This window comes from Chanodichthys erythropterus, chromosome 15, assembly GCF_024489055.1.
Source record: "Chanodichthys erythropterus isolate Z2021 chromosome 15, ASM2448905v1, whole genome shotgun sequence".
In the NCBI taxonomy this organism is placed as follows: Eukaryota; Metazoa; Chordata; class Actinopteri; order Cypriniformes; family Xenocyprididae; genus Chanodichthys; species Chanodichthys erythropterus.
This window is the reverse complement of record NC_090235.1, coordinates 1889719-1903894: the sequence shown is the minus strand read 5'-3', so window position 1 is coordinate 1903894 and position 14176 is coordinate 1889719. Positions and strand designations below refer to the sequence as shown.

General features: G+C 36.7%; 1 protein-coding gene across 1 annotated transcript in view; it reads right to left on the bottom strand.

Annotated features, from left to right (window-relative positions):
- kcnh8 (potassium voltage-gated channel, subfamily H (eag-related), member 8) overlaps positions 1–14176 on the bottom strand; it is a 78302-nt gene that overhangs the window by 20945 nt on the left and 43181 nt on the right. Inside the window, exons 7-8 of the mRNA XM_067361640.1 lie at positions 10148–10352; positions 3433–3651 (exon numbers count right to left, since the gene is read on the bottom strand). Of these exons, the coding sequence (XP_067217741.1) occupies positions 3433–3651; positions 10148–10352 (424 nt within the window). The remainder of the gene's footprint in view (positions 1–3432; positions 3652–10147; positions 10353–14176) is intronic.

Sequence of the window (14176 nt, the reverse complement as noted above, 5' to 3'; positions counted from 1 at the left end):
AAGATATAACGAGACACGCATATTGTTTGAATTTTAACGATTCTGATTCTGTTTATCAATTCTCATTGATTCCTAATTTCAATTCCAATAAGGGAAAAAAATTAAGATATCACTCACATTTATTTTAAGTCTTATTGCGAAACATTTAATTGTGGCTGAATACCATAAACAAAAATCTACAGGCTAAAGAACACTTAAACAAGGAACTTTTGCTTATGGTTAAAAAAATCCCAAAGCAAAAACAACTAGCCTAACTAATATCAATTTCAAACATTATTAAAGACAAGTAAAAACACAGTAATTTAAAAAGGAAAAAATAAAAAATTCACAATCACACAGATAAATACAGCTGAACAAAGATATGATTGAAATAAAAAGTGTTTTAAGATTTTCAGGTATTCAAGTACAGAAACTGTAAATCAAAACTGTAAAATAACACCACTTTATGAATAAAATATACATTACAAATATGTGACCAGTCACGGAAAGTAGGGACACAAGTCGGTTCTGGGGCATTTTGAGTTATTCACAGATTCTGAAAGTGTAGTCTCCAAGCTTTCCAACAATGTGTGACACATGGAAATCTGATAATGTTTGGAGAAGTTGTAGCCATTTGAAGGTAGGCACTCAAGAAAGCTCTATAGGGAGAAAAACGCCTCTAAAGTTGCAGTTCTCACCTGCTGGGAGTGACAATAGGGCTCATTTACATCTCATTTAGATAAGCCATACCCCCTGTAAAGCTGCATGGACCGCATACTATTAATAATAAAGGTTAATGTGTATTGTAAATGTCAGTAATTTATCTTTTTTGACTTTTATAAAAATGATTTAGAGGCTGAAACATTTTACTTTTTTTTTGTCAAAACTCTATTTGAACTTGTGCATTGTAGATAACATGTTGAAAGACACTCCTTTAAAATCTGCCCATCATTTTTAATGTTATTATTTTAATGTTTATGTAAAGAAAAAGTACATATTGATGCTAATTTTATTTGTTATTTGCTGGTTTTCCATATGAAACTTGGTGAATTTACTTTTTGAACAGGATTCTGTGATAACCGTGATCATTTTGGTCACTATAATCATGAAATGAAATTTTCTCAGCTGAGAAGCCTGTTAAAGAAGAATAGGCAATCCAGGAACTAACTGGACTAACAGAGGAAAGAGATCGCCAACTATGGCTATTCAAAACACTTTTCAAGACAATAAATACACGATTGAGACGATGTTGCATGTATTGACTGAATTTGTGTCTGAATAGCGCTGGCTCCGTGGGCGTGGCCGCATTAGCGGATAATGAGCTGAATCTCAGACTTCTGACATGGCTCTCTTTTCATACAGATTACATTAACACAGAATGTTTGTTTTCGATTTGACTTACACGATTTAAAACCTCACATTTCAACGTTTTTTCAGACATAAGTATAATTTTTTTATGATTAGTATTCACTAAGTTACAGTTCATTTTCTGAGAACTATCAGATTGGACTTCGTTCAGAGGGAGATGAGAGATCACGCATCATGTTAGTTTTCTTTATTTTACAAAAAGCACAACATTGTGTTTTTACTCTGAGTGTACACAAATAAAAGAAGACATTCTATACATTCTATGTCAATTGATATATTACTTATGTCTCTATGACAATAAATGACGCAGTATTTTAAGTCTGTTTTGCTGCAATTTGAAAAAAATCCTTCAAAATGCGCCGCCGTGTTACCCAACTCCAGAGAGGTAATGTCTTATTATGCCGCTTTCATCGTCGCTCAGATCGTCTTCAGAATCAGTGAGCGCTTGTTCATAAGCATCCGGCTTGTCGAATAAGTACTTCAAAACATTTCCGGTGTAACGGCCACAGTTCTTCATTGAATTTTGATATCAGCTAGAGCCGGCCAGAGCGCTGCATAATAAGTAGCCACGCTTTCCAGTATGGAAATACACACAGACAATAACACGCCCCTACTGCGTGCTAGAATCGCCGAAAAACAAGCCGATTTCAACCTCAAAATGTACGCTTTTAAATATACCAATACTGCTATCTCAAACACAGAAAGGCTTCTTCATGATCTCAACTAACAGATTCTGCAAAAAAACGAAAATCACCAATTTTGAAAAAAAAAAATGCTTCTTTCTCATTTTGCTCGAAAGTTGTGCTGCCGACTTGTGTCCCTGGTTTCCGTGACGGGTCACATATAATTACATAAGTTATTTGGTCAACAACACCTTTGTCTTTTGTTGTTTGATTAACATTATTATAGAGACGGAAGCAGGAATATTAGGCTGCTACACGGATCCAATATACTGTTACACATGCGTTTTCTTTGTCAACCATTACATTCACTTAAAGACACAACCGACTGTGTTTACGAGGATATTTTGACATATTTTTGTTTGTATTTGTCCGTTCAAGTGCAAAAACATGCAGAAGAAAACTCAGTATTGCGCACTATTCAGTATGAGAGGCGAATTTCTGTGCGCATGTTACTTTGGATGTGTGTGAATGGTTTGAAGCGCTTGAATGGTTTAAAGTCATGTTAAAATGCACAAAAAGGACTCAGATTTTTAATTTTATAACAAGTACCTGATTCCTGACCTTAAGTATTCGATTCCCAACCCTACACATACATGAATGTACATAAAACTTGAATGTCAATTCAAAACAAAATTGTTTTTTTTAAATCATGCAGCTTGCAAACAATAATTAATGTTCATTGTCCATGATAAAATAAAATAAATCAAGCTTGATTTAAAAGAAAATGTTTATAAAAAGATAGTAAAATTACTTTTGTTATTGAGTTCTGTAGATGACAAAGTGATCACCATGAATCCTTTCCATTTCTGTAAAAATACAACCTATTTATTTATTTTAGAGGCTCTTGTCTCTCTAAGATCTCTGGTAATACACAGGTGGTGACTGAATGTGTATATATGTGTTGGGGTGTGTAATTGAGTATTATTGTATGTTTGGGAAGGGAGCAATACTGCCCCATGGCGAATGGTGACATTTCACAAAATAAAGGCCATGAATTTTAATGCGAACAGCTGGCGTGACCTCATATCATTCTATTTAATGACAGACGAACATATGTAAATGCATGCGGTTATGCAGACATTGATGTTGCGTATTATTGTACGTTTTTAATTGACATTTTTATTTATTTTCTTGTTTACTTTTTGTAAATATACAGTTTTATACAAATCTTTTTATACACACTTTTATACAAATATCTACAACTAACTTTTTTCCAATACAACTCTATTGTCTTTTACAAACTAACAGTGATTCAACCTCATTTTTAGTTTCTAAATAAGCAGCAGACACATACAGCCTCCAGTTTTTGGATCCTAATGATAATCCAAATTTGTTCTACCTCCAAAAATATATTTAAAAATATCCCCTAAACTTCAACCTTTCTGCAAACACACACACACACCTCCAATAAGCATGGTGCAGATGGAGAAGATCTTCTCTGCGTCTGTGTTGGCAGAGACGTTTCCGAAGCCCACGCTGGTCAGGCTGCTGAGGGTGAAGTACAGCGCTGCAATGTAGATGCTCCGCAAAGACGGTCCACTGCTCAGCGTTCTGTTGACCGCTTCCATGCCCACCTCCTCATATGGAGACTCCAACCGCTTCCCGAGCTCATGCAGCCAACCTTAGAGAGCGAGACAAAGGAGGAAGTGTTAGATGTAATTAAAAAAACTCACACTAAAATGTGTTTGTGTATCAGTTTCCATATGGTGGAAAATTAGCGCTCACTGCAATGACACATCAGCTAAAGGAAATGGTTTTATCTTAAAAAGGAAATTTCTGTCATTATTTACCTGTATGACTTACTTTCTTGCGTGGAACACAAAAATAGCTATTTTGCAGAATGTCCACACTACTCTTTTGCATACAATGAATACCATACAGTGACTCGTTTCAGGGTTGTTTTAGTGAAAAAGGACAAAGAGGGATCATAAAAGTACCATTAAAGTAGTCCATACAACTTGTGTTATATTTTTGAATAAGGAACAAACTGTTTCTTATTCAAAACAGAAACGTTTGTTGAGCACCAAATCAGCATATTAGAATGATTTCTGAAGGATCATGTGACACTGAAGACTGAAGTAATGATGAAGAAATGTCAGCTTTGTCATCACATGAATAAACTACATTTTTAAATTGATTAAAATAGAAAAAAATTATTTAAATTTTAAAGGTGCCATCGAACTTTTTTCACAAGATGTAATATGTCTAAGGTGTCCCCTGAATGTGTCTGTGAAGTTGCAGCTCAAAATACCCCATCGATTTTTTTAAATTAAATTTTTTAACTGCCTATTTTGAGGCATAATTAGAAATGCGCCGATTCAGGCTGCGGCCCCTTTAAATCGCGCGCTCTCCGCCCCCTCCCGAGCTCTCGACTCTATCACTGAATAAACAAAGTTCAAAGAGCTAATATAACCCTCAAAATGGATCTTTATAAAGTGTTCATCATGCAGCATGTCTAATCGCGTAAGTATTGTGTTTATTTGGATGTTTACATTGATTCTGAATGAGTTTGATAGTGCTCCGTGGCTAACAGCTAATGCTACACTGTTGGAGAGATTTATAAAGAATGAAGTTGTGTTTATGCATTATACAGGCTGCAAGTGTTAAATAATGAAAATAGCGATGGCTCTTGTCTCCGTGAATACAGTAAGAAACGATGGTAACTTTAACCACATTTAACAGTACATTAGCTAACATGCTAACAAAACATTTAGAAAGACAATTTACAAATATCACTAAAAATATCATGTTATCATGGATCATGTCAGTTATTATCGCTCCATCTGCCATTTTTCGCTGTTGTCCTTGCTTGCTTACCTAGTCTGATGATTCAGCTGTGCACAGATCCAGATGTTAATACTGGCTGCCCTTGTGTAATGCCTCAATCATGGGCTGGCATATGCAAATATTGGGGGCGTACATATTAATGATCCCAACTGTTACGTAACAGTCGGTGTTATGTTGAGATTCGCCTGTTCTTCAGAGGTCTTTTAAACAAATGAGATTTATATAAGGAGGAAACAACGGTGTTTGAGACTCACTGTATGTCATTTACATGTACTGAACTCTTGTTATTCAACTATGCCGAGGTAAATTCAATTTTCAATTCGATGGCACCTTTAATAATATTTCAAAATATTACTGTTTTTTTTTTTTTTCTGTATTTTTGATTAAATAAATGCAGCCTTGGTGAATAAGTCAAAAATATATTAAAAGACTGTAATGTTTTCAAACTTTTGACAGGTACTGCACAATGTAAACACCATGAATAACAATCATTCTGCACCAAAGTATTTCAATCTATCAGGTTTGTACATTTTTGTAAAGACAGACTTGCGTACATAAACTGGTTACATGAAAAGCAGAAGGAACATCTTGTGACCCTCAAACCAATTTACACCAAGGCAATTCATCAAACACTTTGCCTTCTTCATGAAACAATCCTTGTGTTTGCTGATAAAGAGCGACCCATCATTTCTCACATACCACACTATCTAAATCAGGGTACCAGAGAGGAGATTCCAACCCAGTGTTGCTATAGTAACTGCCCATCAGAGCAGGCCGGGGGTCAGTGGTCGGATGCTGAGGGGAAGCAGCAACTTTCCATCAATACAGATCTGGGATCAGGCGGTGGGAACACTGGTACTTTTTTTTTTACAGCGATCCGTCATTATGGACTACAGAGCAGCACACTGGGCCTAATTACAGCCCCTCCTGCAGTAAAGATGGAGAGAGGCCCGCGGCACGACGTCTGGGTGACTGGTTTGTTTGCCGTTCACTCACTCGGCTGCTTGCTGTCCCTAGTGCATTCTTCCCATCTTCCTCCTCCACTATCACTGTCTATAACACCATCTAACAGTGTCAAGGCTTATCGCGCTTCTTCTGTAACTATAAATTCTGCTTTCCATTATCATTTGATGTCTTTATCACTCTCTCTCTCTCTGTCTTGCTCTGAACGCATCAGATTAAATCCATTCATATCATGTCCATAATGCAACTTTAACAAATCCATTACAAACTGAAATGAAACTGAAGAGCCAGACTTGTGTTGAATCAATTAACACACTGCTGCATGATTGCTTCGGTTCAATAATTCAAAAATTAAAGGGATAGTTCTTCAGATAGATAGATCTGTTGATAGATCTCAAAATGAAAAGTCATTTACTCACCCTCATGTCGCTTCAAACTTTCTTATGTTTAAAGCAAAAAGTGTTTTTTATCCATAAAAAAAAAAAAAGTCAGTTGGGTCCAATGTTGTTTTTGACTTTTATTGTATGGACAAATATCTTCTTTTGTGTTCCACATGAGACAGAAAATCATACAGGTTTAGACATGAGGGTGAGTAAATTATGACATTTATTAGCTACTATTAGTGTTTTATCCAACCCAGGCTCTCTGGAAAAACGTGCCAGTGGTGGCATTTACAACACTTTCAAAGTGAAACAACCAGGGACTTGTGCTACAAGAATGTTCAGATTTATCTGAAACACGTGAACATAAGTCATAATTCTGTTTAGTGAGTGGCGAAGGTTAAAGGGGGTTCTTATGATATTTCATGCATTCTGACTTATTTATACTGTTAAAGAGTTGCATTCTCATGCTTAACATGGCCAAAGTTTCAAAACACGAGTTGGACGTATGACAGAGTATTTCTGTGTCAAATACACTCCTTCTGGATTCAGATAAGTTTCGGAATGTTTTTTTTTGAGTATGGCCCTGTATCACGTCGTAAAGGGCGAAATTCCTTGTATGGAAACAGACGAGAGCAAGAGAACACCTATCAACGTGCTTTGTTCGGCATACGGAAGCCGAGAGATTTTTCAACAATGTCACTAAAGAAGTCTGCTTTTGTGTTTTTTCAGCTTCCCAAAGAACCCAGCGTTAAGGGAACAGTGGATGCACCTTGTTTTTCCCGGGCAGCAACAGAGTTGTGCATGTATGTTTGTTTGTTCCTGGAATTTCTGTGACGAATGTTTTGTAAACAAGTCCCGGTTCAACGCTGGATTTGCAGATCGGTTGACAGTCCCAGCGATAGATCACAGTCAGGAGTGAGAACCACAGGTGGTGAGTAATACTGCATCAAATGTCTGTGTTTCGTTGCCATTCGGCACACAAGTGCACATAATGTAAACAACACAAACATTTTTGTTCACTTTTTATGTATACTGATGTTTTTCGCAAAGAAGTCAGTACAGCGTATAGATCTTTTATAAATATGATAAAACTAAAGATTTTTCGAAGATATGAAGGATGCAATACTACTCTATAGGTACTCAAGATTAACATGAGATTGGTGGAAACTGTGTGTGTTATGTACCCTTTAAAGGCACAATATGTCATTCTTATCAGGATGGGACTCGGGCAATCATGTTCATGGGTGAGATTATTATTAACGTTACTGTAGTATGAAGCAGAGCAGGGCCGAGTGCTGTGCGAGCAGAAAAGAGGCCACTGGAGAGATTGCTAATGATAGATGAGTGCGACACACGGCTTGAGAGCAGCAAAGCTTTTATTATGCCGCAATCGCCGCTTCCACATTGTGGCTAGTTGTTTCTCCAAAGTTACTAGCCACTCAGCATTTTCAGTGGCCACAGTTTTAATGATTGGAAATTACATTTTATATGATTAAAGTTGACTTTGACATGCTAAAATTTTTTTTTTTTTTGAGTCATTTTACTCGATTAGCTAGATTTAAAACCCTTTCAAACTTTCAAATGCACATTGACCACCAAAATCAAGACTAGGGCTACATGGTATATCTGCTGGTATGTACGGGTGGGCAAGGGGTGGGTAATATGACCATAATATGATAAATTTTAACTCTTTTTTTTTTTAGATAAAGTAGGTTTAGGCTATTTGACATTTCTTTAACATCTTTTGTTGTTTGATTAACATTAATGACAGACAGGTATTTAATCGGGCTGCTGAATGAATGTATGTAATATACTGACACATAACCAGTTTTTACCGACCTGTTTACGTACACTTAAGCCATAATCGACTGTATTCACGCGAGATACTCCACACGATGGGCATTTTGACATCTGTGTTTGTGTGTATTTGACTATTCAGGCGCATGGAGATCTGATTGTGCGCACGCGTCTGTTCTGTGTCATTCAGTGCTATTCTGCCTATCCCACCTTCACTAACCACACATTTATCGATAACGAATTGTGATTGAATTGTAATTTTGTGCTACAACAAGCTTGGCTACCTTTGATTAGGCTGTAGGCTGAAATTATATTCCACCCGTGGGAGTGGCTGTCTTACCCACCACAGCTGAAATCTACCCGCATTTGGCTATATTATTTTATATATATATATATATATAAAAATAAAATATTCGCCGCTCGATGGCTACTATGAGACATTTATTGCACACTGCAGTAAGCTAGATCAATATTAGGCATAGTAAAATATGGTATTCGCTGTAAATCAAGAAAACAAGTTTTAAACATTATATTCAACCCAAATTCCGGAAATGTTGGGACGTTTTTTAAAATTTGAATAAAATGAAAACTAAAAGACTTCAAATCACATGAGCCAATATTTTATTCACAATAGAACATAGATAACAAATGTTTAAACTGAGAAATGTTACAATTTTATGCACACAATGAGCTCATTTCAAATTTAATGCCTGCTACAGGTCTCAAAATAGTTAGGATGGGGGCATGTTTACCATGGTGTAGCATCTCTTCTTCTTTTCAAAACAGTGTGAAGACGTCTGGGGATCAAGGTTATGAGTTTCTGGAGTTTTGGTGTTGGAATTTGGTCCGATTCTTGCCTGTTATAGGTTTCCAGCTGCTGAAGAGTTTGTGATCGTCTTTGACGTATTTTTCACTATATTTGAAAGATCTGGACTGCAGAAGCCATGCTGTTGTAATAGCTGCAGTATGTGGTTTTGCATTGTCCTGCTGAAATACACAAGGCCCTCCCTGAAATAGACGTCATCTGGAGGGGAGCATATGTTGCTCTAAATCCTTTATATACCTTTCAGCATTCATAGTGCCTTCCAAAACATGCAAGCTGCTCATATCGTATGCACGTATGCACCCATGCACCCCCATACCATCAGAGATGCTGGCTTTTGAACTGAACGCTGATAACACGCTGGAAGGTTTCCCTGCTCTTTACCCCGGAGGACATCTGTGATTATCAACAAGAATGTCAAATTTGGACTCATCTGACCATAGAACACTTTTCCACTTTGAAACAGTCCATTTTAAATGAGTCTTGGCCCACAGGACACGACAGCGCTTCTGGACCATGTTCACATGTGTCTTCCTTTTTGCATGGTAGAGCTTTAGTTGGCATCTGCAGATGGCACAGCGGATTGTGTTTACTGTCATTGACACAATCATGCCAAAGAGTGATGCAGTGTCGTCTAAGGGCCCGAAGATCAGGGGCATCCAATAAAGGTCTTCAGCTTTGTCCCTTACGCAGAGAGTTCTCCAGTTTCTCTGAATCTTTTGATGATTTTATGCACTGTAGATGATGAGATTTGCAAAGCCTTTGCAATTTGACATTGAGGAACATTGTTTTTAAGCTATTCCACAATCTTTTTACGCACTCATTCACAGCTTTGCCCATCTTTACTTCTGAGAGACTCTGCCTCTCTAAGACATCTAAAAAAATCTTGCTTTTTCAGCCATTTGTTTGCCCCTTTTTTTGAGAACTGTAGCAGGCATCAAATTTGAAATGAGCTCATTTAGTGGATAAAAATGTAAAAAAAAATAAAAATTTCTCTGTTTTATGTTATGTTATCTATGTTCTAATGTGAAATGTGAAATGCAAAATAATGTACCAACTACACTAATCCCTACACTGAACCTACTGTATAACCAATACAAAAGCAAACATGAGATAAGATTGCATCCTTTGAAGCAACCATAACATTTTAGCTTGTATTTGAGCTTTTTCATTTAGTGTCATGACTAGTGTTCATTGGACTTGTACCCGAGCTCTCTGCCGTTAATTGTATGTATAGGTAAGTTTTTGGAGTTTTGCATGGGTAGAAGCTTGCTTTCCAGTGAGCCTAGGTTGGTTTTCTCTCACACATACATGCTTTCTTTCAGTCTGTGAGTCAATGAGTTAATTTTTTGTGCTAGTCTCACCTATATCCCAGGTGTCTGCGTTGCTCTCCACCTCCTTCTTGCCGATGATGTACCAGATGCAGGCCATCCAGTGGGCCAGCAGTGCAAACATGGACATGAGCAGGGTCAGCACCACCGTACTGTGCTGGGAGTAACGGTCCATCTTCTGCAGTAGGCGCAGCAGTCTCAGCAGTCGTACGGTCTTTAGCAGATGGACCACTGACACCTGGCAGAGGGGAAAGGGGAACTCACATTAACTGTCGAGCATTTGCTCTGCATGCAAGTGCATTTGAGGGCTGAGAAGGGCACGTGCTTGTCTTGTTAAATGATAGATATAGTGTGGTGCATCCAAAATCTGTTTAAACCTAATTAAACACGACAACAGGACAGAAGTCCTTAGATTCCATGAATAAATCTTTAAAGTACTGTGGTTGTACTATGGTATAGTAAATAACCACAGTAAAAAACATGTTCATACAATGGTGCTTTTTAGAAAGTAAATACAGAGGTAAAACGTACAATAAAACAGTTAACAAAAACATCTCCAAGCAGATGTTTAGGGGTCATGGATGTCTTGGATAATGGTGTAAGCATGCAGCCAGGTACGAGAGCTCTGAGACAGCTGGGATTAAAATATTTAAGAGATCATCATTAGACAGAGACATTCAAGCCAATTATAGTGGTATAAAACATCTTTTCTCTCTTCTCTCTCTGTCTCAGTCATGCAGAACCGCATGTTCTCAGGTGAATGGAAATATACCACCCACTAATAAACAAGACAATAAACCACAAGAAACTCACTGCAGTTGTGTGGGATAAGAAGAGTCTAAACATACAAAAAAATGGAGAACAAAACAGGCTGCCTAAGTACATGTTTTTTAGTATAACAATCATTATCTTCTGTTCTCTGGAAGTCTGACTGTGTTCTCCGTCACTGTCATGCTGTCAGAAAACAGACATATGCATCATTCAGGGTAAAAACTGACATAAAACAGTTACCAGCCACTTTGAAAGAAGTCTCTTATGCTCACCAAGGCTGCATTTATTTGATCAAAAATATGGTAAAAGCAGCAATAATATTATTATGAAATACAGTTACAGTTTAAATTAACTTTTCTATTTCAACATATTTTAAAATGTAATATATTCCTGTCATGGAATCTGAATTTCCAGCAGCCATTACAGTCTTCAGTGTCACATGATCCTTCAGAAATCATTCTTATATGCTAATTTGGTGCTCAAGGATTATTGCTTATCATTATAGATGTTGAAAACTCTTGTGCTACTTAATATTTTTGTGAAAAATGTGATACATTTTTGAGTAGCAAGTTCCTCTCTAAATATTTTTTATAAATGTTGACCCCAAACTTTTGAATGGAAATGCATTTCATTTTATGTCATCTATTTTAAGAAAAATAGCTACAATCTTCAGGAATCCTCTGATTTAAAATGTTAGTTTCAAATTCTAAAAACAAAGTCTGACCGCTGATGATTTGTCACAAATATGCTAGAAAAAAACTTCCCATTTTCATCATGGTCAGTAAAAAATTTCACATGCTTTATTTTACTGTGTTCCTGTCCGAGATTAATTTGCTAATATTAATAACTACAACAATAACTATGACATGTTAGTACAAGTAACTCTACACAATTTAAGTAGTATTTTTATGTACATGTAGTTCATCAATATTTCTCATTAATTTACAATTTACAAACTAAAAATTAATAGTGTTAGTGAAATATTTATGCAAAAACTTACTGTTAGACCCTTTAGACATGTTATTGTATATATTCAGCAGAATGGCCTTAATAAATTTCTTTTATGTGTAATGTTTTATGTATTGGAGGTTTAAAGTGAATGAGCAAGTGTGAGAGAGTTTTAAAAAGCCATATATTTTCCATAACTATATATCCGGTATGACTACATATATAAAAATAACACTTCGTATTAACCTGAACACGAACTTTCACACATGCACAATACCGTACACACCACTATTATATCAGTTTGTCGAGAGCTTCAGGCAGTAACTAGCCAGCAATATTCATCACAGCCTCTCTTATTATAATCAGACAATCCCTTTGAGAACAAGCCTTTCACATCCCTGCAGCATTAAATAATAATCCACATTCTAATGGCCACAATCTTTCACTTGACAATCAAATATTAATAAACATCAAGAGAACATGGTCTCAGAAGCAAAACCAATGAACATTCATGTCATTAGAGAAACAAAAAGGCTGAACTTAACAGCTGGTTTAAAATGAGATAAGGAGGGTGAAAATGGAGGTGGGTAGGGTAAGGCCACGGTAGGGGTTCATATACTGAGCTCTATGTGGTAATGTGTCAATGTGTATTACTAACTAAATCACCCATACTGCTAACAATGTGTCGGTGGGTGAAGAGGAAAGGGAAGTGATGGGAAAGAAAGGGTAGTGATAGAAAGCAAAGAAAAGGAATGGAAAGGGTCAAAAAAGGGAAAGGGAGAGGATAGGATAAAGACAGAAAAGGAAAACAAAAACAAAAAGAAAAGGAAATAGGCATGGACAGGAAAAGGGAAAAGGAGGAAAGGAGAGAAAAAATAAAGGAAATAAATGGAAATTAAATCTTTTTCTAAAGTAAAAAATAAAGGAAAATTAAAATGAATAGGAAAATAGGAAAAATGAAAAGAAGAAAAAAGGAAAATAAAAGCAAATGGAAAGAAGAGTAAAAGCTTTTCCTTGGGGAAAGGGAATGGAAATGGGCCAGGGGCATGGAGAGGAAAAGTAATGTAAATGGACCAGGAAAGGAAAAGGAAAAGGAAAAAGAAGTGATGAGAGGAAAAGGAAACAGAATGGAAAATGACCAGAATAAGAAAGGAAAAGGAATGAAGAACAAAGGAAACGAAAGGAAAATTAAAAAGGAACAAAGGAAATTGGACAGGATAGGAAATTGGGAAAGGAAAGGAAAGGAAAGGAAAGGAAAGGAAAGGAAAGGAAAGGAAAGGAAAGGAAAGGAAAGGAAATGGAAACGAGTAAAAATTGGTCAGGATATAGGAAAAGGGAAGAAGAGGATAGGAGTGGAAAGGAAAAGGAAAAGAATGAAAATTGGCCAAGATAGGAAAAGGAAACAGAAAGAAGAGGAAACAGAGGAAAGAAATGGAAATATGATTGGAAAAGAAAAAGAAAAAGAGGAAAGGAAAGGAAATTAAATAAGAGGCAAATAGAAATGAGTAAAAATTGGTCAGGCCAGGATAAGAAAAGGAAATGGAAATAAAACAGAAGAAAGAAATGGGAAAGGAAAGGAAAGGAAAGGAAAGGAAAGGAAAGGAAAGGAAAGGAAAGGAAAGGAAAGGAAAGGAAAGGAAAGGAAAGGAAATGGAAACGAGTAAAAATTGGTCAGGATATAGGAAAAGGGAAGAAGAGGATAGGAGTGGAAAGGAAAAGGAAAAGAATGAAAATTGGCCAAGATAGGAAAAGGAAACAGAAAGAAGAGGAAACAGAGGAAAGAAATGGAAATATGATTGGAAAAGAAAAAGAAAAAGAGGAAAGGAAATTAAATTAAATAAGAGGCAAATAGAAATGAGTAAAAATTGGTCAGGCCAGGATAAGAAAAGGAAATGGAAATAAAACAGAAGAAAGAAATGGGAAAGGAAAGGAAAGGAAAGGAAAGGAAAGGAAAGAGAAGGAAAGGAAAGAGAAGGAAAGGAAAGAGAAGGAAAGGAAAGAGAAGGAAAGGAAAGGAAAGGAAAGGAAAGGAAAGGAAAGGAAAGGAAAGGAAAGGAAAGGAAAGGGCCAGGCCAGGCCAGGACAGGACAGGACAGGACAGGACAGGAAAAGGAAATCAAACAGGAAAGGTAAAGGAAAAGAACAAGAAAGGAAATCAGAGAGGAAAACAGAGGAGAGTGGAATAAAAGAAATGTCATTCTTCACTTCTGATATCTTTTTGTGGGCTCATGTCTGTGTGCATGTGTGCTGTATCTCTCTGTGTGTGTGTGTGTGTGTGTGTGTGTGTGTGTATGTATGTATGTGTATATCTATAGAGTGGAGCTGAAGGGCAGATGTGAAGGG